The following is a 26,771-nucleotide window of genomic DNA, read 5'->3' as shown; positions in this document are numbered from 1 at the left end:
AAAATGTTGGTATCCTATGTACCTAAGAAAAATAAAAATGTAGTTCTGATCTCGTCAATGCATTCTACTGGAGACGTAAATCAAATTTCCAATAAACCTGATATAATAGAATTCTACAATATGACGAAGGGGGGAGTCGACGTCTTTGATCAGCTCTGTCATTCAAAGACCACCAAAAGAAAATCCAACCGATGGCCTATGAGGTACTTATTTGGAGTTCTTGACGCTGCCACTGTGAATGCTTTTGTAATTTACAAACTGAATGTAGATACACCTGTTTCGAGATCTCAATTTTTAAAAAACTTATCGCTCACGTTATCGACTACTCACATGGAGCGAAGAATTCAAAATTCGAGAATTCCAGTTGACCTAAAGACGCAAATATCTATATTGCTGGATAAAGATGTCCCTTCTGCTACAAATATAGCTGCTGACGCTCAACAAGGAAGCTCAAAAAGACCAGGATTGTGTGCCTTCTATGATCGGAGAAAGAGAAGGAGAGGAAATTACAGTTGTGGCCATTGTAATAAAAGTGTGTGTGGTGAGCACAAACGAATTGTTTGCCCCCAGTATTATAATTAATTAATAAAAATTTGAAATTTTTTATTTTGTTTAACCGTTTTTGTTGTTTTTTTGTTCCATATTATAACTTGGAATATGAAGAATTGTATTACTTTTGATTAATCGTTTATGTACTTCTAATGTATTTTATAAATTATTTTATATATCAAATAAACATATTTTTCACTTAAATCTATTATGAGTTTGGTTATTTAGTTTACAATTGTCTGTTTTGTACATTAAAGTAAGTTTTCGATATAAAATAGCGGTAAAATTAAAATGATGTCGTATCCGACGTCACGGTACTAGATATGTCCCAATCATCACCGTGTGGTTCTAGGGTTAAAAATACCTATTTGTAATAATTTTTATCGTTTATAATGTCTTGGTTTAATAAAATAATTTAATATTTACTTATTTTATACAAAATGATGGACTCTTAACAGGATTTTAGTAAATTATGAAAATACATTTTTATCATCACTTCTGCAAAATTTGAAACATTTGCATATTGTACAAATAACAAGATGTTATGTGGTCATATTTAAAGCCTGCTAAGTAAATAATTAAAATTGTTATGAAACTATTTTCTTAAGGGGTTCATCATAGTCACATTTCTCCTACCAAATGTCTGACCTGGATGGTTCATCATCCAGGAATCCACAGCGGATCTATAAAATATTTGGGAAGGGTTCAGATGGCCCACATTAAAGGGATGTAGTCTGTTTGTGTAATGAGGTAGAACAGTAAGTATTACAACCACATTGTCTTTACAGAGATCTATTGCTTCAATAAATTTGGTAGTTTGGTGGTTATCCATTATCAATAAGGAGGGTGCTCTTTGCAAGAACCTGAACGAAACACTCACCGGCTTGGAGTTAAAACTTGGAAGAGTATAAGAGGCAGTGACACTAGAAGGATATCGTCTCCTCTCCTTTATTGCGCATCACTACTCCATTTTAACCCTTATTGGAAAAGATCTAACTAAATTTAACAAAAAGTTTTTCAACAAAATGTAATCTCAGATAAATGAAAATTACTACCACAAATTTGTAGATGATCGCATGCAAGTAATCATAAAGAGAATAAACAGTATCCTATCTATTCCTGATGACAAAGTCTTTGTAATGCATTTCTTTGTAATATGACAAGAAATCCATTGATAACAACAAGGTAGCATTGATGTGTTTTTTTATTTACATTTAAGGCGCATCAACCTATGTGCTTATTAGCGCTGCTCGGTATTACAAAGATTTTTTTATATTTCTGGATACATGACAAAAACTGATTTGGCATACATGGATTATTACCTAGACAGATTTTTACATATATAGATTTCTAATTATATTGGTTTTTACCAATTAAGTTAAGCATTGACTTACATTTATTTTTACACGCACTGATGTTTATATGTTCCTATTGGTTTACGAAAACTTATTAAAACTAACCAATAGACACAGTTCTCTTCTAAACACTCACGTAGCGTTGTCGGTAGTTTACAATTTTTCCTCTCATTTGAATATGCCGGGCATTCTATTAAGATATGTTGTACACTTACCGTCCATTGGATCAACACTTCCAGTAATATGGTATTCATGTGTTAGGCGTGTATATCTTAATCTCAGTCTGTTTATTATAGTTTTCTCTTTCCTGTTGCTACACTTATTCTTCCATCTTGTAACTGTTGTATTTATGTCTCGTAGTTTTTGTGGAGATTGATTCCATTCTCGAAGCCACCGTTCTTTCAATGTCGAGTTAATCCAGTGATGTAAATCTTAAGTAATTTGACCAACCCAGTCTGAGAGACTTGCACACCCCTTAAAATGACATTCGGGTCGGGTGTTACAATTCATTGGAGCGAAGTGTATCAGGAACCACTCCAACGCGCTTCAATGCTCTAGGCCATCCCTTTCCCCCTATAGCTCTCTGATGCGCGATAGGGGCTGTCTATCAGCCAAATGCTTTTCGTGTGGAAGTCCTGGGTACAAGATCTCCAACACGATATTCTAATCCGATCAATGCAGGCTAGCGTGATGCGCTCTTTTCCTGCTTTGTCTAGTGACGTATCATCGAACTGAAATTGCTTGCTCGGGCCTCGAATCTCCACTCCGGGCTGCGCCCAGTTCGGCGACTCGGTGTCCGAGCATGTGGTTCTTCGTGTCCAGGTTTTGCGGTTTTGTTAATTTTTTTGGATGGCTGTCGCCTTTATGTTAGTGTTTTTTTGATTTTTTTTGGTGGCCAAAGCCTTTATTTATTTATTATTATTATTTTTTGAAGGTGTCCTGAAAATAAACATCATTTATTAAAATTTCCAGTGCTGCGTGCTGGGACTTCTTGTGTTGGTAGTGCTACGAATTATCTAGACTTAATGTGTTTGCCAGGATTTGCTGTTTTGGTCTTTTGTGCTTCCACCGATAGAAAGCATCATATCTTATTATCTCTCGCAGGATCGGGCTTGGGTGATTCTCTGATTGTGCAAACCTAATTCTAGCTTTTTCTGTCATTTTATCTATCACCCTTACTTGTTGCAGTTCTCTAAACAGAAAGCGTTCAGCTACATATCTGGGTACATTTACCGCTTCTCTGAAGATGTTATTGTGGGCTTATGTGTCACCATGTGAGATATTGCTTATATGTCACCATGTGAGATATAAATATTTGATTATTGGAAGTATGATGCTGTTTATCAGTCTCATTTTCGTCTTTATGCGCAGTTTGCTTTTTCTACCTGTGAGTTCTCTTATTGCTGCTCTCGCTGCTACTGTTTTCTGGATAGTTGTATGTTGTATATGCTGTAATGTTGTATAGTTGTAATGACTTCTAGGTATTTCGCTTCTCTTTTTCATTCGATGGGATTATCTTGCACCAACACCTATTCTCTGAGGTTTCTCTTTTCTTTTTGAATATGATTTGCTTGTGTCTTCTCTGAATAGATTGCTTTTTTCCATTGGATACACCATTATTCACTGTTATCCAATCCTGCCTTAGATTTTTGACCGATACTTTTAAGTTTCTGTGTTTCTGTGTTCCGCATGTGTCGTCTGCATAAAGGCTGAGTAGTGTTCTACGTGTTCTTGGAACATCTGCGGTGTATATTGTGTACAGTAGAGGTGACAGGACTGCTCCCTGTGGTACTCCACCCTCCGGAGCACCGTGCTCGGATAGTACTTATCGTATTCGTACCCTGAAGCTTCGGTAGCTCAAGTATGAAGAGATCCGTCTTGTTATGGCTTCATTGTATCCGTAACCTCTAATTTGGTGTATTAGGCCTTTATGCCAGACTCTGTTGAAGACTTTGCTTACATCCAGGAACGCTGTTCCTGTGTACTGTTTGTCGTTAAATCCAGCTGTTATGTATTATGTCAGTCTAAGTACTTGTAATTCGCTAGAGTGTTCTGCTTTAAATCCGAAATGAACTTCTGCGATTAGTCCTATTTCGTATGTTTTAGCTTGTAGTCTGCTTAGTATTACTCTTTCTATGATCTTGCTGACTGCTGGCAGTAAGCTTATCGGCCTGTAGTTTTGTGGAAACATAGTATTCTTTCCTGGCTTCGGAATCATGATAACATGGGCTTCCTTCCATCGATTTGGGAAGATCCTGTTTCTAAGGATTACGTTCGTTATGTTGGTTAAAAATACTATTGCTTTTGCTGGTAGATACTTCAGAGCTCTATTTGAAATTTCTTATATGTAGTTTCTGTTAACTCTTAGTTGTTTACTGAAGATTTGGCGGCAGCATCTACTCTTTCATTACCATGTATACCTATATGTAACGGAATTCACATACATTTTACAATGGCATTCCTTTGCTGAAGTTGGTACAAATGGTTCTTTGTCAATCGCAACAAAGGATGAGTTGGGTATATATTTGTCAAAATTAATTCGAAGGAATTTGATACAATCAACAATATTTTTTTATTAAAAATTGTAAGTTCTGGACTACTAACATTACGTTTTCTGGTGAAATGGATATATTTACTTTTGCTGGAACAAAATTTCATTTCCGATTTCATTGACCATTTTTCTAATGCAGAAATAGTATCTTGTAAAGTTTGTTTACATGAAGGAGACCACATAGGAGCATACGGTCTAGGTACCAGGAATAAGAGAGGAGATAGACTTGTATAATTCTTCGTAGAAAACAATCTGTAAATAGCCAATACCTTCTTCTAACAACATCCTAGAAGGCTATACACATGGAAATCACCTGAAGACAGAAAAGACAGAATTATTAGAAATCAAATTGACTTTATTTTGCTCAATTTAAGAAGTACATACAATCTACGAAAACATACCTTGGAGCTGATATACATAGCGATCACAATCCAGTTATAATTGATTTTATATTAAAAAGATTTCTCAAAGTCAAAAAGAAAACAGTGACAAGAAAAATAGACATCTCACAACTGAAGAACCCTGAACAGAAAAGTATCAAGCTTGAGGAAGAAATAAAAACGATCGAAAACTTGGTACATACAGACATTGAAATAACATGGACTGCTCTAAAAACAAAAATAACCATGATACAAGAAGAAGACATCGGGTTCATAAAACACAACAAAAAACAAGAATGGATAACTCAAGAGATCATGGACCTCATGGACGAAAGACGAAAACATAAAACAAGCCCAATAGAATACAAGCGAATCAACAAAATCATTAGAAAAAAGTGCAGGGAGGAGAAAGAAAACTGGATGTCAACAAAATGCCTAGAAATCGAACAACTTCAGGAAAAATACGACACCTTTAATATTCATAAAAAAGTAAAAGAAATGACAGGTAGACACAAAAAGAGACAAGCAACAATATTAAAAAATGATAATAACGAAATAATTATGGGTACAAAAGACAAACTAGAGAGATGGAAAGAATACAAACAAACTCTTTTTGACGACGATAGACCTTGTTTTCTACCATCCACAGATAATCGAATAAATGAAAAAGGCCCAGAAATAACCAAAGAAGAAGTGATTCACGCAGTAAAATCTCAGAAAGATGGAAAAGTCACCTGTTCAGACAATATTAATGTCGAAATACTAAAACTAATTGCAGATAACGAAAGTAAAAGCCTAGACTTAATAACAACACTATTCAATAAGATATATGACACAGGTAAAATACCAACAGACTGGCTAAAATCAACATTCGTAGCATTACCAAAAAAATCGAATTCCTCACAATGCGATGATTATCGAATATTAAGTTTGATGTCTCATGTCCTTAAAACTTTTCTCAGAATTATCCATACACGAATTTACAAGAAGTGCGAGTTCCAGATGAGTGACACTCAATTCGGATTTCGAAACGGATTGGGAACACGAGAGGCTGTTTTTACTTTAAATGTGTTAACGCAACGATGCAGAATCTATATATATATATATATATATATATATATATATATATATATATATATGCATGTTTTATTGACTATCGAAAAGCATTTGACTGCGTTAACCATCAAAAGATGATCGAAATTCTGAGAACAACAACTGGAGTTGACGAACAAGACTTGCGAATTATCTCAGAACTATACTGGCACCAAACGGCAACAATTGAAATAGAGCACACAACATCCGAAGACATACAAATCCGACGAGGAGTGAGACAGGGTTGCGTCTTATCACCGCTACTGTTTAATTTGTATTCGGAGTCTATATTCAGAGTAGCATTAGACGAGGTCCAAGGCGGAATTAAGATTAACGGAATCAGCATAGACAACATCAGATATGCTGATGATACCGTCTTAATAGCAAGCAACGCACAAGAACTACAAAATATAATAAATGCGGTAGTTCACCACAGCGAAATGTTCGGTTTACATCTAAACGTTTCCAAAACTAAAACTTTAGTATTTTCAAAGACACCAATAAACGTACATGTGTATGACAAGGGTCAAATAATAGAACAGGTAAATTCCATAAATTATTTGGGAGCAAATATCAATAGTCACTATAATCCAAAAAAAGAAATCCTATCAAGAATCGAACAAGCAAGGAAAGCATTTCTTGAACATGAATACATTTTTTACAAGATCAGACCTTAGTCTATAGCTTAGAATCCGAATGATCAGATGTTACGTTTTTTCTGTCTTACTCTATGGCTGTGAAAGTTGGACAATGGACTCTGAAATAGAAAAAAGAATAGATGCCTTTGAGATGTATATATACAGACGAATGTTGAGAATTCCATGGGTACAAAGAGTTACTAATGTTGAGGTACTTCGTCGCATGTGTAAACAAAAAGAATTACTAAGAATAATCAAAGAGAGGAAAATGCAATACTTGGGTCATATGTTGAGGGGCGAATGATACGAATTACTTCAAGTTATACTGGAACGAAAAGTACAGGGCAAAAGATCAGTAGGAAGACGCTAGAACTTGTGGCTGAAAGACCTGAGGAGATGATTCGACCGCTCATCCGCAGAAATCTTTCGTGCAGCAGTTTCCAAAACTACAATTGCCATTTGGATCGCCAACCTTCGAAAGGAGACGACGCCATGAGAAGAAGAAAGTTCGTTTAATTAGTTCCATGTTTCTTTCTTTACAATAAATTATGAGATCATCTGCGTATAGCCTACTCTTTACTGGTTGAGTATCATTTTTCATAATAATGTTAATAGCTATAAGAAAAAGAGTAACACTAATCGATGATCCTTAAGGGGTACCAATTCCCTGTATTCCTGTTTTAGAACTGAAATCGTCTACTTTTACTTGGAAACTTCGGTTTTTTAAAAAGTTAGTGATGGAGTTTAGAATATTTCCTTGTATACCTAATTTCTGTAAAGTTTTAATTATTCCATGGCGCCAAACTGTATCAAATGCTCTGGTTATATTAAAAAATACCGCTATGCAGCTTTGACTATTTGCTAGCGCTTCATGTATTTGTCAACTAAATGTCTAGAGTTGATCTATCTTTACGAAATCCACTTTGTTGTTAAATAGTACAGATCGTTGCTCGAGTATCCAAATAAAGCGTTGGTTGATTAATTTTTCAAGCACTTTGCTCATTGCACGTATTCTAAATATCTTATCGAAGAGTTTGTGTGGCGACCCGAAATTGTGTTAATTTGTTTCCACACTATTACTGCTGAGGTAGAACTGTTTATTGTTTATACAATTTTTGCTCCACGATTCCTTTTTTGCTTCTTTTACCACTTTTCTACTAACAGCTCTTAACTTCTTATATTCCAGAAGATTTTCTTGTTTTTTGTATCTATTGAAAGCTCTGTAAATCTTCTTTATAGCATCTTGACAGTGATTGTTCCACCACGGTACTCCTACACGATTTATTACTATTTTCTTTTTTCCGATGAAATGATCTGCTGAGTATGGCGGAGGAAAATTTATTTACTAAGTCGTTTATGTTGTCATTCGGAGATGCATCTGAAAAAGAATTCAATTGATTCTCCACAAATTGTGTATACGGTGACCAATCCTCTATTTCTGTATTCCATCTAGTGTAAGGTTAAATTTCTTTTTTGTCTTCGAAATGTATTACAGTGGGAAAATGATCGCTTCCATACAATTGTGTAGTAACTTTCCAAGTTATGTTTTGTACTAAAGAAGGGTCTGCAATAGAAAAGTCAATACAACTAGTGTTTCCAGTGAAAGAATAAAATCTTGTAAAGATCCATCGTCAAGCAAATTAATATTGGTATTATTAATGACAGTTTCTATTATTTGTCCTATATTGTTATATCTATTATATCCCCAAAGTAGATTGTATCCATTTAAATCTCCTATTATAATCTTAGGCGATTGAATTTGATCTATAATATGAGTTATCTCTTGTATACTTATATCAGTATCCGGTGAAAAATAAATGTTACATATGTTTATAATTTTGGGAGTTTTTATGGTTACTGGTACAGCTTCAAGGTTGGTCTTTAAAGGCATTTGTCTAGATTCCAATGAGTTATTAACATAAATAGAAACTCCTCTACTAGTTTTTTCAAAATCACGATTGTCGGTCAGATAGCCAAGCGGGCTAGACGGCCGATTCTCATTCGCTTCACTGTCGAATGGTACATTGATGTGATGTGAGATCGAGCCCCAGCTCGGTGTACAGAAAAATAAAAAGGCTAACGCAGCAGTTTAAAATTCTAGATGAATCTGCGGCTTAGACTAGAATATGCTGGTGTCTGATCGGCCTATGGTGGAGCAGTACGGCAAGATATAAGGGCTTGCGGCTTGGTGATACTCCTCCATAGATCCCTACCGGAAGAGCGTGGCGCCTAAATACCGGTGTGTATATATACGTTTGTTTTGCTAAACAGTGCAAAATTGTAAAACAAATACATAAAAACATAACCCAAAATATCTAGAACTGAATATTTAAATGCTGGAGAAAAGAGAAATGAGGGTACTATGTAGAGTAGCTGAAAATCGTAATTGAATATAGATGGAAATACCGTTGTAATAAAACATGTAAAGTCGAAAACATAAATGAATAGGAAATATTCGCTTATCAGGAAAATAACGATATAAGGACACGTGACACAAGACAAACTAACGGAGTGATAATATCAATTAACTAACAAAGAATTAAAGAAAAACATGCAATATTGTTTAAAATAAAAAGAAAAAAATAATTTTAACTTGTTTTTAATGGTGTGCCTGTTCATTTAATTCTATTATGTAAACAATTAAATCGATGATAGGTAGTACCGACTTTACACACAACCCCGGTACTGTTCGTTACCAGCAGAATTTGGTACTATAACCAATTATTGATGGTATGCCCCTGGTAGCGGTACCTCTACCTGTTTTACGCTTACCACGTCATCATGTCTCTTTCTTCTCCCAGGTAAAAGACAAAAGCCGATCTCGTACTGACTAAATCAAATCACCTGCGAAGGCATTACCTGCATTCCTATCTCAAAGATGGCCGTGAAGTGCTAAAGAATGCGTGCAAAGAGTAAATATCGAAACGAGCATTGAAATTACTGTTAGAGCCAGGAGATGTGCACTTGTTTGTGATCTGTCGACTTGATAAATCGGCGAAAAATTCATGAGTTCAAGAAACTCTTCATATTTGACGTTTGGAGGATTTAACTAGGATGGTTTTTAATTGTGTTTATGTGGAACGTAATTAAGAACTTTGTTGACTGTTTTGTTTCTTTTTCTCGCTGTTGGAATGTGCGTTTTTTATATTAAAGTCGGGATGAAGTCGTGATTTTCGTGGAACATTTATTTAAATAATGCAGTTATGGACGGTGTCTAGTAAAGTGACCATTGTGAGAACTTTTTTCTGCGGAATAAGTAGTTATCTTCGAAAACATTGTTGTGGGCTAATATGATTTTCGAAAAAAATTTCCAGCTTCGAACATGTCACACCGAGATTTTACAGAGGTATGTACGAAATAGATATCAGAGAGTTAGATTAGGTATGCTAAAACATGTAAAGCAGTTTAAAAAAAATCAAGATTTTCTCTGGACCGTCGGATTCTCTTTTATCACATATTCCCATCTTCGTTACAATCTACTTTCTTTTTTTACTTTTGGAATTTCCAATGCTGGAGATTTTCTATTTCTAGTCGGGTCCATTCTTTTAAAGTCATCAAATTGTTTTCATATTTACAAAATTACAATAAATCGTAGGATTCATTGCAATTTACAGATATTTCATATTTTTCTGCTTAGTTCGGTACCATCTGTACCTTTTTCTGTACTTTCGGAATCTTGATATTTTTTTATCTCTTAAGTTGATCTAGGTATTATTTTAAAGCAATTAAATTGTTTTCATTTTTATAAAAATGCAATGAATCTTTTTGTGAAAGAAAAAGAAAAATGGAAATTCTGGATGCATTTATACATCTTTTTGGTTTTTAATTTAATGATTTCATCCTTAACACTTTTATCGAATTGTTCTTCTTTTAGTTTAATTTTGTATTTTTTTCTGGTGTATTTAAATTAGTGCTACAGGGCTTTATGCTGTTCTACTAAAGATGAGTTCTTTGGAGTAGTAACAAACAATTTTAGACCAGGGCGGATCGGTTTTGATGTGGATGTGAGAGGCGGCATTCTGATTTTTGCAGAAAAAGTTGTGTGGTAAATGTGAAAAAGCAAAATATTTAAATGATTAAAAATATCGGTTTTTTTCTACTTTCCTTGTGCATAACATAGTATAACTTTAAATCCATTTATTTTTGAGTAAAGTCGTAATGAAATAAAACAGCAATAACTAAATTTACTGTAAGATATTTAATTCATTACCCTTGCTGCAAAATTGTAATAAATTAAAAAAAAAGGGGGGAAAACAAGCAATTCCATATTCAATGTTCTTCAACCACTTAGATTGCACCTTCATAATTCGCCTATAAAATCTTTATAACATAATAATAAAAAAAGTCTACCAAATTTCTTTAAAATTGATTCAATCGATTTCGTATAATAATTTTGCAATTTAAATAAAACAAATTGAAATTCTTTAAAATCCTGTAGGTATATCAGAAACTAAAATATATAATTTTGCCAATTTTTTAACATATTTTATAAAAGCGCACTCCGCCTATTTAACGCACTTTTTTTTATTTACAAACTCGCATCAGCCTGTAAGACTATTAACGAAAAAAGAAAAAGTATTAACAATAATTGAATAGCATAACAATTAAATTTTGTATAAGTAGTTTATTGCTTTTAGATATTGGATAATCGCTTTGGCACCGCACTTTAAGAATAGTCCTCTCAAATTCTCCGGGATTCCGAATTTACATCTTTCCCCACTGTGTAACGGGCACTCCACTAGAAGGTCCAATGTCTGATCCAACGCACTTTATATAATTCAAATCAATTATTTGGGCGGTCTCAGGATATTTTTAAAATTTTAAACAATTTTTGGCTTATAAACAAATATTATATCTCGGTAACTATAAGTTTAAATTAAATTCAGAAAACGCTGTTGGAAAAGACGCGGAAAGACGCATATATGTTGTTTTCTTTTGACACACATTTTGACGTTGTCAAATTCAGAAGAAATATTAAATTAATAATAAAATGTAAGTAAATATCATTTGAAAGTAAATTTCATTATTGAACCGAAGTTTCTATACTGGTGTTGTATTACTTTTTCTTTTTCTGTATAGTAAAATGCTGAGACGAGCGTCACGGAACTACCGCCACGGGGCCAATTCGTCACGGGTAGCGTCACGAAATAGCGGGTTATCAGGAAAAATTTTATCATTTCCTGAAAATAAATATGTTGAGGCAGAAAAAAGCGGTATTCCTAGAATAGAATTGAAAAAAGGTGTAGAAAGTCGATTTTAATTGAGAAACAGGACATGGCGTCGTCGTTATCTACGATTCATTCGTCGATACCGCGAAGAAGGCTACAATATCCTCTATTTATAAAGTCATGGGTAAACTTAGACCACAGCGAATCAACATAATAGGTAGAAACGTGCATTAAATCGCCCTGGATGCATTTGTTCGTCTCCTGACTACAGGCTTAAAAGCTCCTGCAGCTCGTGGTCCTCGTTTTGTCCTCCTACATGCAGGATGGGAAAATGGTTTTGTTAATAGAGCAGAACTGACTTTTCTGGCAAAGAAAAACACCCAAGATTAGCATGACGAAATGGATGGTCCACTCTTTGAAAATTGGTTCAATCAAACAATATCTAATTCCTAATTTACCAGAAAAAAAAAACAGTTGTGGTTATAGATATATATTAATCGGTTTTAAAACGTCTTGCGACGTTATACGATGCCTAATTTCCATGACACTCTATCATCCCATTGGCCCCTCTAAGATCTCTTGCGTTCATCGCCTTCGTTACTCCCTCTCTCCAAGATTTCTTGGGTCTTCCTCTTTTTCTGCGGTTTGGTGGTATCCATTGTATAATTATTTTTGGGAGTCTTGAGTTATCCATCCTCTGGACGTGTCCGTACCATATCAGCTGTTTTCTTTCTATGTCTGTTGTTAGAGAGCCGTCAACCCCCATTCGCAGTCTTATCTCATCATTACGTATTCTCTCTCTGCGTGACACTCCTACTGATCTTCTAAAAGCGTCCATTTCTACTGCTTCCAGTTTTCTTCGGTTATTCGCCAAGTTTCCGCTCCGTACAATAGACTGCTTTTAATAAGAGATTCGTAGATATTGTGTTTTCTTCTTTTTCCTATTTCATGACTCCACAGTACGCTGTTTAGACAACCTATTGTTTTTCTGGATTGTGTTATTCTTTTCTTTATTTCTTCATCTTTCCCCGTTGTGTCAAAAACGATTTCTAGGTGTGTAATGGTCGCAGGGCATGATGATTTCGTTATTTTCTAATGTGATGTTCGATAGTTCGGTACCTATTGGTAGGTATTTTGTTTTTTCTGTATTAATTTCTAGTCCCCACTTTCTATATTCTTCTTGTAATTTCCTTGTCATGTACTCCAGATCATCTTTATCGTTTGCTATAACAACCTGGTCATCAGCAAACTGCAATGTATACAAGCAAATCTCTCCAAGGTCTACGCCCATGCCTCTGCATTTTCGTTTCTACTCTTTCAATGCTTTTGAAACATATATTTTAAACAAGGTCGGTGATACACAACACCCCTGACGTAGACCTTTATTAAGCTTTGCGATAGTCTGTTTCCATTTTTTATTTGTGATGTTGACCCTTCATACAAATTTCTTAAGGCTTTTATTAAGGTGACACTAATATTCGTCTGTCGTAACACGTTCCAGAGTTTGTTTACAGGACCTGTATCGTACGCCTTCTGCAAGTCAATAAACATGAGGTGGGTTTCTTGATTTGTGCTTAATTTTTTTTCTATTAGTTGTTTGAGGCAGAAGATATTATCAGTACAGCTTCTTCTTGTTCGAAAACCGGATTGTTCTTCTTCCTCTTGGTCTTTGTATTCCTTCTCAATGCGGTCTCTAATTATTCGTCCATACAAACGGCTGAATGTACTAGTGACTGATATCCCTCTATAGTTTTCACATTTAAGCTTATCTCCTTTCTTATGGATCGACGAAATATAAGCAATTTTCCACTCGTCGAGTACGGGAGAACCATATATAAATTGATTTATGCACCAAGTGACGGTTTTAAACAATTTTTGTGATCCACATTTTATTAGTTCGGCTGGGATATCCCCTGGTCCTGGAGACCTACCGTTTTCAGTTCTTTTATAGCTTTTCTAATTTCTGTCACTTGTATTGTTATATCTTCTCCTTCAATATTAACCTCTGTTGGTGATTGAGTTAAGTATTCGTCCCTATTTTCTGTCAGTAGTTCCCCATAGTACTTTTCCCATTTTTGTGTGGATATTAATTGAATGTTTGTGCTCTTCCTTTCGTTAGTTCTTATTTTACTGAGGAACTTCCATGTTTCTGTACATTTTCTGCCTCCCAGATAGGTATTAATTTCCTAGCACTTCTTATCCCACATTTCTCTTTTTGCTTTTACTGTTGTTCTTCTTGTTATTCTTTTGAGTTCCAGGTATTCATCTCTATCTTTTTGTTGTTTACTGCTCTGCTCAGCCATCTGATATACGCTTGCTTTTTCTCTTCTACGAGTGCTTCTATTTCTTTGTTCCACCATAGTTTTTCACTTTGTCTTTGAGTGTTAGAGCTGAGTGCTTCTTCTGCAGCTTTTTTAACACTAACGACTACGTTTTTATATACCTCCTCTACTGTTGATGTTTCAGTTATATTCATTAGTTTGCCATCCAGTCTTTGTTGATATAGTACTCTTGTACTCTCTTGGGTCAAACTATCCAAATTATAACTTCTTTATTCCAAAGTTTCTTCTTGTTGGGGTTGACAATTTTTTTTGATTATGTGTTATTTTATATCTAAATGGACAGGTTACTTTTGATTTTACGATATAATGATCTGAACCACATGTTATTCCTCTGTATGCTCTTGTGTCCTGTACTTGCATATTAGTATTTTGTTTTATGATGACATAGTCTATAATTGATTTTAGATTTCTTGTAGTTTGGGTCCAGGTGTACTTGTGCACATCTCTATGTTTAAAAAATCCATTGGGTGGTTATAGATAATGCTCCTTATCATAGCAGGAAATTTGGGAAAGGTTCTAACACTGCTTCCAATAAGGAAGAAATAAAAACATGGCTTCTATCGAAAGATATATTTTTTGAAGACAATTATTTAAAAACAGAACTGTTTTAAGTTGTCAACAGTTATAGGGCAAATTACGATCGATATGTAATTGAAGATATTGCACAACACAATTTGAAAATTCTTCGCCTTCCACCGTATCACTGTGAGCGCAACCCTATAGAGTTCGTATCGAGCGAAGTGAAAAGATATATTGCCGCAGACAACAAAAGTTTTAAAGAAGTTAGAAATTTAATTACGGAATGTACTCACAAGTTATTCTAGTGTACACACCAAATTTGCTATTTCGTTTTTTAAACTGGGGTTTAATAATTTTAAGAACTTTAAAATAATAACATTCATCATATTTTCATTGCAAAATTATATAAAACCAAGCAGCTAATGACTACAGGATGTACAAATCTTTTCTTCTACTTCTACAAACTCGCCTTTTTATTGTTATTTTGTATTTATTTATTTAAAATATAATTATATTACATATATGTTATTTATAAATATTAAATTGTTATTTATATACAATTTTTCCCTATACTCTTATTAAATTTAAACAAATCCATTTTTTAATATTAAAAAATTATTTTTAGAACCAAAAATCGTATACATGATATAACATTATAAAAAATAATTCTTAAAATTCTTAAAGTTTAAATTCATTAATTAATTGAATTTGCCTCACATAATTATTATAATCCTGGTAGTTCTTATAACAATAGGGCATGTTATCAAGAGAAAAAAAATGTTTAAATATTTTTTTTCAACAAATTGTAAAATTAAATTTTTTTGTCCGTACTTAACAAGTTTTTTTAGGTTAATTGGCTCACTTTGAGCAAAAAAATGTTCTTAGTAACTTTTCTCTTAAATATATCGTTTTTAAATTATGTAAAAACAATTTAGGTCTTAAAACGCGCGAAAATTAGGGTTTTTGCAAGAAATTTATAAACATTGGTAAATATGTGTGTTTCTTTAAAACTCGACTTAAAACTAATAACAAATACTGTTTTGTATTTTATCTAAGTTTGTGTATCAAATAACTAAAGCCGGAATCAGACAGCTCGTGGAATGGCTCTCTTCGCTAGTTCACGTCGACAAAGAGAAACAGAAAATCGATATTAACGATCAGAAAAGAGACAACAGTTGGCATCCCACGTTACTATGAAATTAGTAAATATTTGCTCTTTGATAAATACACTCGACCTACCCCAAAATGTAGTCGTACCATTCTGATGGTCAGTATTAAGGCTTAAGTCTGATGTACGACATCAGGGTTAGAGGTAAAAATTCCAACACAACTTCGTTAGACATAGTAAAATTACCACGACACTGACCTTACCTGTCCTAGCCGCGTCAAAAGGCTTGGACTTGCGGTGCATCAGTTTCCAATTTTTTTTGAAGCGGGTTGATTTACCGACCTAAAGAGCAATCTCACAGAACGTGGAGTGACGTTCTTCGTAGGCGAAGAGAAATAGAAAATATATAAAAAAAGACAAAATATAAAGGCAGGAACCAACACAACGTGAAATACCGTATTTTTCTTCTCAATATTTGAGGTTTACGATCCTGTGATAGGGCAAAACTGTCTATTTATGGCCGGCGCGTGCTATCCCTTTGTCGGTAAATCGACGTTCAAAACAACGGAAAGCTGATACACCGCATGTCAAACCCTTCGGACGCGGGTATTGGAGAGGTACGGTCAGTGTCGTGGTAATTTTAGTATGGGGTGGTCTAACGAAGTTGTGTTGGAATTTTTATTATTGTATAAATTACCCAACTTAATAAAATTTTACTACTAACACTGATGGCGTACAACAGCTTTAACCCTCTAGAAAAGTATCTATACACTTGACAAGAAATAAGTCAGGAAGGCTACCGAACACCCCTTCCACGAGAAAGAAAAACACCTCCAAAAGTTGCAAAATATTCATCAAGTATGATATTTTGTGAGATATAATCGTAATTTTGAACAGACAATTATATTACAGTTATTAGAGATAAAGACAATCCTTTTTGTAGTATTGTCATTTCAACAGTTATAAGCCATTATCTGTGAGTCATGCAATAGCACAATAGCACTTTGTTTTATTTGACAATGACAACTCAACTACAATCTCGTGTTGTTGCCTTGAAACCACCGATTCTATAAAATCTTAAAATAATGTAAAATGTGTGTATTAAGATCAATAAAACAGGTTACGAACAATATTTTTGCTAAGTTCCCACAAGTATAGAATGAACAGTTTATTGTTTTTATTAATGGATTATACTTCGTACATAAAACAATCAACATTTATTATTATTTTTCTGGTTCAAGAGATACGAGGTATGTGTTTTATTTCCCAGTAAATTCATTGCACCGTAGTGCTCATAAGAAAATAAAATTTTAATACTCAAATCGATGCACTTTATCTATTTTAGCGAACCATAGTCAGTTTCATATATTTTTTAAATTACTTCATTACTTTTCTATTTATGAGCGTATCTTTTGCACCATTTTATCTACTTCGCGCGTCTTTTAGAATTTATGTTTATCAATCTGTTTTTGATTCATTATCAAGTCATAATTTTATCAAATGTTGGAATTTCATTCCTTAATTAAATAACAGCAAAGAGTGTCGATACAGAAAGGATTGTAACAACAAAGATAAGAATGGAGAAGGAAGACCTGAACATCATCGGAGTATATGGCCCGGAAATAACAGGCTTCAAACAACAAGGGAAGCGTTTTATGACTAATTACAAGGTAGTAGATCAATTCAGAGGGAAGATGATAATACTGGGGGATTTTAACGCTTGAGTAGGCAACCAAGTAATGCCCGGAATTAAGCAAAAACATAACGAGAATGTTAAAAACGAAAATGGAGAACTGATGATAAATTTCTGCACGAATAACGAACTTAAAATAAACAACACATTTTTTGGCCACAAAGACCAACAAAAAAATATATTCAATAACATCTGCGGACAAAGATCTATAATAGATTCTGTTAAAACCAACAGAGATATGCATCCATCAAAAATAATCGACGTCAGATGCCTTAACTCAGCAGATGTAGGTAGCGACAATACCCTAGTATTATGTAAAATAGGAATCATCATAAAATACTTCACACCCAAGAGATGGGTAGCACGATACGATACCAACAAACAAAAATCAGAGTGGAAGGACTAAATACGGAATCCACGGAATACTTATACTACAATACAGAACACAACAAACGCAACAAGCGTACAACCACTATAAGCGACTCCGAAATGAAACGAATACTTTAGTCAAACAAGTGAAAAGAAACAGCAGCAGAGCTTCTCAAAACAGATGGAACACGACTTCTACGGAACACAAAAAGAAATGTGAAGAATGATCAGAGTACAAATTTAGTAATTCCCAACTCCTAGTAATATGAGACTCCCTGGAGTAAGAAATTCTGATGTACAAAGGTCCAACAGGTTACGTCCCATTAGAAGTGGTATGACATAATAGTGAGGAGACTTACTAGTTTGATCTTGAATGCTCTGAAAAATGGGGTATGCAAGAGGCCTTTGTATATGAGCCGCAATAACCAAAGCAGAGACAGAATCGGTCAGAACATCACCATCGATGACTTTAACTTTGAGCGCGTTAGAGAATTCAAGTATCTTGGAACAACAATAACTGAAGACAATAACAGATCACAAGAAATAAACAACAGGATCCAGGCCGGCAACAGATGTCTTTTTGTCCTCCAAAACCTTATAAAATCGAAACAACTAACAAGACGTACAAAGAGCAAAGGCAAACAAAGAGAGACTATGTGTTTGGGAAAGAAAAATCCTAAGGAAGATCTTTGGCCCTGTGCTGGATGAAGCATCAGGACAATATAGGATAAGAACTAACAAAGAGCTCGAAGAACTTTACCCAGAGGCCAACATCACAAAAGAAATAACGTCCAGAAGACTCCAATGGGCAGGACACCTCAGAAGACATTCTGACGAACGAACAGTAAGACTGGTGTGGGAGGAAGTTCCAACTGGAAGGAGACCACGCGGACACCCTCGTCTCCGGTGGCGAGATAATATAGCAGGAGACCTAAGCACTATGGGCGTGGAGAATTGGATGGAGGTTGCTCAAGACAGAAAACAGTGGAGCCATGTTGTTGAATCGGCTAAAACCCACGAAGGGTTGTAACGCCACGGAATAAGTAAATAAGAGGCCTTTGCTGCTGTGAAGCCGCTTAATGTTAGTGGTAGCGTTAAGCGCCATTCTTCGTATTTGTCGTTACTTTCCTTAAACCGCATGATTTGCTTCCTCTCGGTATGTATACCTGGCCAACGATTTTGATTTGGCAAATTAAATTTTGTTTTCCTCGCCAGCAGCCAGCAGGTCGTCCAGAGGCCAGTAAAGAAAAAAAGCTGAAAAAATGGTATACAGGTTTTTATAGGTTCTAAAAGGTATATGAGGGGTAGCTGATGACGCATCCTTGGAGACGCACAGATAAAAATAAACAGATTATAAACGAAGACCAAATTTTATCATCCACTTTAAATTTGAAGTTTCATTTAAAAAAAACGGAGCTCGGAAGGTTCTCCCTTCCACTTTAACGTGGCGGAAATTTACTTATTATATTATTTACGAATTAATCGATCGAATTAGAAATAACCAGCCGGAAATACTAAACGTAACGGGGTTTGAAGTGGTAAGCCGTTTCAATTACTTCTGTTATCACAAACAATGGTGGATGCGAAGAAGAGATACGTCGACGCCTTACAATGGCCAGATCAGCAACGCTCAAACTTACTAAAATCTGGAAAGATACGGACATAACCAGGAACACGAAACTGCGCCTAGTACGGACGCTTATCTTTCCTATCGCTACCTATGCGCCATTAAAAAGTCCGACTCACGACGTATAATGGCATTTGAAATGTGGGTATATCGTAGAATGATGCGCATACCCTGGACAGCACATCGCACAAATGTCTCAATATGACAGAACTCGACATTAATACTAGGCTGACCAGAATCATCAACCAAAATATATTGAGGTACTTTGTACATATTACCAGAGGAATGGAAGGCATGGAGAGGTTGGTGGTTGAAGGCAAAGTAGATGGTGAAAAAACCCGAGGAAGATCGCCACTCCGATGGTCAGACCAAATAAAGTACGCTACCGGTTACTCTCTGTCTGAGGCAGTACACCGCGCCCAGGAGAGAGAAGATTGGATAGCAACCATTCATCAAATACCATAACGTCACCACATCCTTACGAAGGATAAAGGATAGAGAAGGAAATAAATTTTTACATGTAGTTAGAGACGTTAACCGCTTGTCTTATTATATAATTTTAGGCCAATTGTATTTTCTTTATATTGCTATTGATGGTTGGGTCTCATGCTGCTGAAACATGTAATTTTTCGTAAGATTGTACTGTTTGCCATTTTTACTTTTATTTTTAAACTTAGTTTGCTTTTTCTCCCTATGGGAGGTGTTAGTTCGCTTGAAGCATTTCTCAAGACTTTGTCGAAACAACTGTAGTGATAAGCCATTATAATAAATTTTGTGGAAGTTTTAAAAACAAAAGTTATTAGTATTTTGTTGTTATATAAAATAAATTTCCATAAACGGTCGAATCCATCACGTAATTGCTTAACATTAAAGCCACCTGTATGTTCCGATTCTGGCCCCTGCAAGCATCGCTATACAAGATGAGATATTCAGTTAGGTCAGGTAAGTGCGTCTCAAGTTGGTTTATTAAACATGATCTCTTGAGCTCCTCAGGATGTCTTATTTTCGGGCCAGACATACATGTGTCCTGTTTCTGTGAATTCATCAAGGATGCCCAAATTATAAGTCCACAGATGTCTCTTCAAATAAACTATACCTGTACTTAACTTAGGAGTAGGAAGCGTTTTGTGAAGATCAAAGACTAAATCTGATATTCTTTGCTGTGATTGAATTGGTGTAATTACAATTCAACTTTTGCATCCTGTTTACGATCTTCTGAAATATCAGGTGATTTTATTTCAGTATTAAGATTGCCACAGTTTTGACATATCTTTATGTAATGCATGGAAATGCAAATGAAACTTAATGTTAAAAATTTTGCGAAACATAACCAGCGAGAGGGGTTTTCTTAAATCTTCTGTGCATTCTTTTTCATACTCCCGATACATGATCGACATGTCCAAAGTTGGTTAAAGATATTTTCTTTTTATGTTATCTCGTCGGGAGTAATGTGATCCGTATGCTGGTAACAGTTCAATGAAGCCACATAAATACTGCTCGTCTTCAATATTAGTTTTATTATGGGGTGGATATTTGCCCCTTTCATCTTGAAAAGGAGTCCCATGTTCTTGTTTTCGTGCTAAAACTAATGAACGAACATGGTCCAATTACGAGTTCTTTACCACTTTTAATGCTTTCCTTCTTCCGTGACATATTCTTTTCCTTTCTCCCTGGCCAACTTCCTTTTATACCTTAAACGATTTTCAAGATTTCTTATTCCCTGGAATTTTGGAGCAATTTGCCTTCTGGTTCATCATTTTCTTTATTCTTAGTGTTCGGCAACTCATTTTTTGAGCTTTTTTCACTCAAATCACCATTATTTTCATCTAGAACAATAAAAAAATATATTACAAATATGTTTGCGGCAGAACAGTCTAAGCCACATTTTTTTATAACAAAAAGAGAAATCAAACGATTTCTACTTAGCGAAACCGAAGCGAATGACTAATACCGTCATTCTGTGATTTTTTTATAAATTTATATTAAGGAATATCCTGCTTGCTTCATATTTCTATATTAATAATATTGTAACTGTCTTACATGAAGACTCGACATTTGAAGAACCTGGATATAACCTGAACTATAACCGCTATCTAAATCGTTGAAATTGGATCCAAAAGGATCCGATGCGTCACTGCTCATGTTTCTGTTGGTTAGGTAGTTTTGCCGCAAGATTCCTACGATATTTTAGTGCGGAAACCAGTTTATAGATGGAGACACCATACCAACAAAAATTTAGTTTAGGCTGATTCTGCACACGATTTTTACAGAAATTATAAGCAAAGAATATATTTTTTTAGACGCTTAAGCGTCTATATTCTTTGTTATAAGCCTAATCCATTAAATGAAATTTTTGGGGTTAGGCACCTTTGCCTCTGAGCCACTCATTTATGTTATAAACAAAATCGCTTTTGTTGATTCTTTAGTGTCCTGTTTGTGATACTATCTGGTTCAGCCTTTTTTGCTTTATTGCGTTTTATTAATCTTTTGCGTAAGTCTCTAGATAACCGTCTGTGGCTATAGTCTACTTCTTCTATGAAGCTAATATCTTCGTCTCGATGATTATTTAGTCTGAAAATAATTTTAGGGAGTTTTTCATCGCTTCAGCTTTTTCTTCGGTCTTGTATACTATCCCGTATACTATCGAGATTTTTTCGCACAGTGGTTGGATGGGGAGATATTCTTTTGATATTTTTCATATATTTATTTATTTGGGTTGAGTGGATTTATTTGACAAGAATTGCTTCTGTACTGTATTTGCTAAGCTCTCGACTTAAGTTTTTTTTTTGTGTTTTATGTAAGCTCGTCTACGCAACCTCTCTTTTCTATCACTTGATTTCTGTATCAGTTATCACGTGATTGATTTATTGCTCTACGTAATTCCTTTATATACTTTAGACTGTAAAAACTATAATCAATTCTTTTCTCCAATCTCGTTCTTAATTTTTGGACAATTCTCCGACTATTTAATACTTGTAGAACATTAATCGGCTTATAAGCATTCATCAATAATTTAATAACCTTTCGTCGGAATATCCATATAGACCAGACCACAATAATATATTTTTTACGAGCTAGTAACCAGTACCCATCCTCCGAAAGACTTCCGCCCTATAGTCACGTTGTATTGGATAATACGTTCACTAAAAGTTCAAAGGAAGCCGCTGGTGCACCCATCCCTCTTTCTAATTTTAATTTCTCAAGTTTTTTGTGGAGAGGTACTGGTCAGAGTAGGTAGATAATGATACCTTGGCCTGCATTGGAGTACGGATTCTCACCGCAACTTCCTGTGCGGAAGGAATAGCGTGTATATTAAAGTTTTCCGATGGCTTTTTATATTCTCAACTACAAGTTAGTTATGGTTATGAGATGTAAGAGACGGGAATACTTGAAGTTAAGGAGATATCCTTTTTAATCATAATTTACGTCCATTAATATTAATATGTAGCTATTGCTTACTACGTTTTACTCTATTTAGCACACAGCACTCTTTTAGCTAACTATACGGGGTGGTCCTTAAGTAATTGTACAAAAAGAAACAGTAGATTCTACATTTTAAAATATTACGATTTAAGCCAATTTGCTTTAATAAAATATGGATATTAAGGCAGATGCAGGGTGTTAAAGTGGAAATTTAAAATTTTATTTTTCTCTATAACTTTTATGTTTGTAAACATTAACGTAGGTAATTTACAACTGGGTGTCTTGAGCATGAGAAATTATAATTTGATGCACATTTGGATATAGCTCATAGAGGGCGCCACATATGCCACATATCTGACATAAATTTGCGCTTAACTTATTTGCTATTACAATAATTTTTTTTTGCAAAAAATGGTAAAAAAATCAGCATTTTTTACCGTTCTTTCGATAAATTTTACAATATACCGGAGGTAACAATAATATATTAGCACAAAAATCGAAACATTAAAATCATTTGATTTACCAGGGTTTTTAAAATTATGCGTTAATTTTGGAGCGCAGTGTATTTAACACAAAAAATATTGTTTACTAAATTTATTAAATGATTTTTTTAACAAACCTACCATAGAAGTCTGAAGGAGACAAACTGCTTTATTCTCATATCTTATTAAGGTCGCAATTCAAGATCTACATTTTAGAATTTAGGAAGTTACTTTATATAAAAGTAATCTGTCTGTTTACAGGAAAGTAATAAATTTTATAAAGTAACTTAGCTGGTGGTCTGAAGGCTTCTTTAGGCGCTGCCCTGGATTATTTACACCCCAAGATCTTCTTTAAGAGGCGTGAGACGGCAGGTCTGCAAACAAAGGTTGAGGACTCCACAAAATTACGGTCAGGCAAAAGTAACCCTTGCTTATGATAACATTCTCTCGTTAACGACAAACGGATCCATTTGGTGCCCGGGGACTGCTTTTCTATCAGTGATTGCCCATTTGCAGGTTAGGGCCTTACCCTTCTCCTGGGTGTCAACTAGGATTTACAGATCACACCTACTTGGCAGAGTCTATACAAAAAAATCTGAACGGTAAAGCCAGAATATCTATATGAGAAAACAAATTACAAGAAGGTCAATACCATCAGATAACTAAGTAGAACTTTTAATTGAAACAAACTAACTTTGAATGTTTAAAGTTAACAACTTGATGAATTTGTTTCGTAATACAAAATCTACGAAGAATGACTATTTTATTGGAAATAATTTAACAATAAAAATGAAAATAACAAACTAAAATAATATTTTCACAATTAATAATATTCGAGATAATGGAAATAGCTTTTGAAAATTGAATCGGCCATCACTATTTAAATTATAAAATTGAAAATTGATATACTGGGTGAACAAAGAAAATATAAATGGACCGAATAACAAATATTTACTAAAATGAAAACCAAAACAGCTAAACGAGGATTTATGAGAGGACCTCTAAATTCAGAGTGGATCTTTGAAAATAAATTTTCTAAAGTAGCGGATTTGCATGCTACACTACAAGAAAAAGGAGTACAAAAATGAACGTAGAAAACTAAAATAATAAAAAAAATATTGATGGATAGCAAGAACTTAAGATGGACGAATCAATCTTATTAAACGAACCAAAAAATCAAAACCTCCCGTCTAAATTAAACCTAGGGCGACCACGATTATTTGCACCTGCCTATACCTTTCAGCTAATCTTCAAATTCTCAAACTCTGAATTAAGTATTTTCTAATTTGTGTTAAATTGTGCACTTAAACCAGCCCCGCACAAAATTTCAATACCCTTGAGGGTACATCCGGTTGCTAATTTCTACCTCGGTCATAGGAAAACAATTATGTAAATTGGTGAAATGATTATATTAAAAAACAAAAGTGTTCTCAAGCGGCAGGTGGGTTTAGAAAACACGCAAAACATATTTGGAAACATTATTTTAATGAACGGATATTAAATATTTTAAATGTATGATTTGTAATTATTAAAAAACGAAATTGTTATGATCGTATCTTGATCTAGTAAATGAATTATATATATATATATATATATTTAGGGATTCTACAGTATTCACTGCCTTCCCTCGCTCAACCGTTTCCATCTCTCTCTGTTGTTCCATTCTCCATCGTTTAGTCCTCTCTTACTCATGGCGTCGTCTACTTCGTTCCTCCAGGATTTTCGGGGTCGTCCTCTTTTCCTCCTTCCTATGGGGCTCCATTCGGTTATTCTCTTTATCCATCTGCTGTCGCTAGCTCTTCTTACATGTCCATACCACTTTAGTCTTTTTTGTTCTATATATGTTAGTATGTCTGTTTCTATTGATGTTCTTTGCTTTATTTCGTCATTACTTCTCCTATCCATTCTTGTTACTCTGCAGCATCTTCGCAGGCATTCCATCTCTGTTGCTATTATCTTACTGCTGTTTTTCTTGTTTATGATCCAATTTTCGGCCCCATATGTCATAATACTTCGCACTAATGTTTTATAAATCTGCGTTTTTGTCTTCATATTTAGGTGTCTATCCCACCATACTGATTGCTGTTCTTGTTTGTCCTAATCTTTGTGTAATTTCTTCCTCTGTTGTTGCCTTTTTCGTGATTATAAACCCCAGGTATTTGAATTTATCCTTTCCTTTGATTGTTACGTTGTCATCAATCTGTAGATCTTCTATGTCTTCTTTACTTGTAGATAGGTACTCTGTTTTCGCGAGGTTAATATCTAGGCCAGCCTAAATGAATTAAATATTGTTATTTCATAAAAAAACATCTCTCGGTCAAAACAAGTTCTCTGTTTAAGTTTCAATCTTTCAATTTTTAATTAGGAAAAAATCCTTCAAAAAAATAAATATTCAATATGATGCATAAAACAAACCTCTTTTTCAGATAAATCTTGTATCTGTGTGTATATTAGGTCGATACAAATTTAATTTATACTATACATAAAACAAAACGTTTAACATTTACTCTTTCTAGCCAGGGGCGGACTAACACTCTTTAGAATCAGTGTGGTTGTAAATTGCAAGCGGGTTTGCCATATTTTGCCCATTCGGTGAATTATCATAAATACATTTTCCTTTTGTATTTACATAACAACAGTTAAGAACAATAATCCTTTACAAATATCTGCCTAATACTTTCATTATTTGATTCTTTTTCCCAGCGATCATCAAACAATTAATAATCTTCTGACAGTACTGAATAATTATTTTTTCTTTCAATTCACTCGTGAACGGCCAACAAAAAAATATGTTAATAAAAACATTTATAGTGTTAAAGTTTTAAACTATTTTATGTTAGGCCATTTTGAAAATAATAATTCAAGATGTAAAAATCTTCGCGTGCCATATCAGAATTATCCGACGTTGGCGATCACCATTGCGAAGGCTTCTCGATCTTCTGCAATATGGAATAATTGTCCTGCATTTTAACCAAGAAACTTGTTTTCTTCCTTCACCTCTACGGCCCTTTATTTTGCCTTTAAGGATCAGTTGTAATATTTTATATCGACTTTCCCTTATTATATGTCCCAGATAAGACATTTTTCGATGTTTATCAGTCTTTAGCAGTTCTCTATCTTTGTTGACGCTCCTTAGTACTTCTTCATTAGTTTTCCTTGCTGTCCAAGGTATCTTTAGCATTCGTCTATGAACCCACATTTCCAATGCTTCAATTTTGTTCATGATCGATACTTTTAGCGTCCACACTTCTGCACTGTACATAAGTACGGACCAAACATAGCACTTAACCATTCTTTGTCTTAAATCTAAACTGAGATGATTATTGCAAAGAAATGACTTCATGTCGGTCAGATAGCCAAGCGGGCTAGGCGGCCGATTCTCATTTGCTTCACTCTCGAATGGTTCAGTGGATGTGGGTTCGAGCCCCAGCTCGGTGTACAGAAAAATAAAAAAGGCTAACGCAGCAGTTTAAAA

General features: G+C 34.6%; 1 protein-coding gene across 3 annotated transcripts in view; it reads left to right on the top strand.

The window, feature by feature from the left end:
- Positions 1–9,359: 9,359 nt before the first annotated feature.
- The window catches only part of LOC140436679 (tetratricopeptide repeat protein 28), a 43,071-nt gene continuing 25,659 nt past the window's right edge, over positions 9,360–26,771 (top strand). For 2 of the 3 annotated variants that reach the window (XM_072525713.1, XM_072525712.1), the window contains exon 1: positions 9,361–9,911. In XM_072525713.1, the coding sequence (XP_072381814.1) occupies positions 9,888–9,911 (24 nt within the window). In that variant the 5' untranslated portion in view covers positions 9,361–9,887. Of the gene's footprint in view, positions 9,912–26,771 lie in introns of all 3 variants that reach the window. The other variant, XM_072525714.1, reaches the window with a different exon arrangement.

Source organism: Diabrotica undecimpunctata, chromosome 3 (assembly GCF_040954645.1).
Source record: "Diabrotica undecimpunctata isolate CICGRU chromosome 3, icDiaUnde3, whole genome shotgun sequence".
Taxonomy (NCBI): domain Eukaryota; kingdom Metazoa; phylum Arthropoda; class Insecta; order Coleoptera; family Chrysomelidae; genus Diabrotica; species Diabrotica undecimpunctata.
The sequence above is the reverse complement of the archived record's forward strand: the minus strand, read 5'-3'. Positions and strand labels throughout refer to the sequence as shown.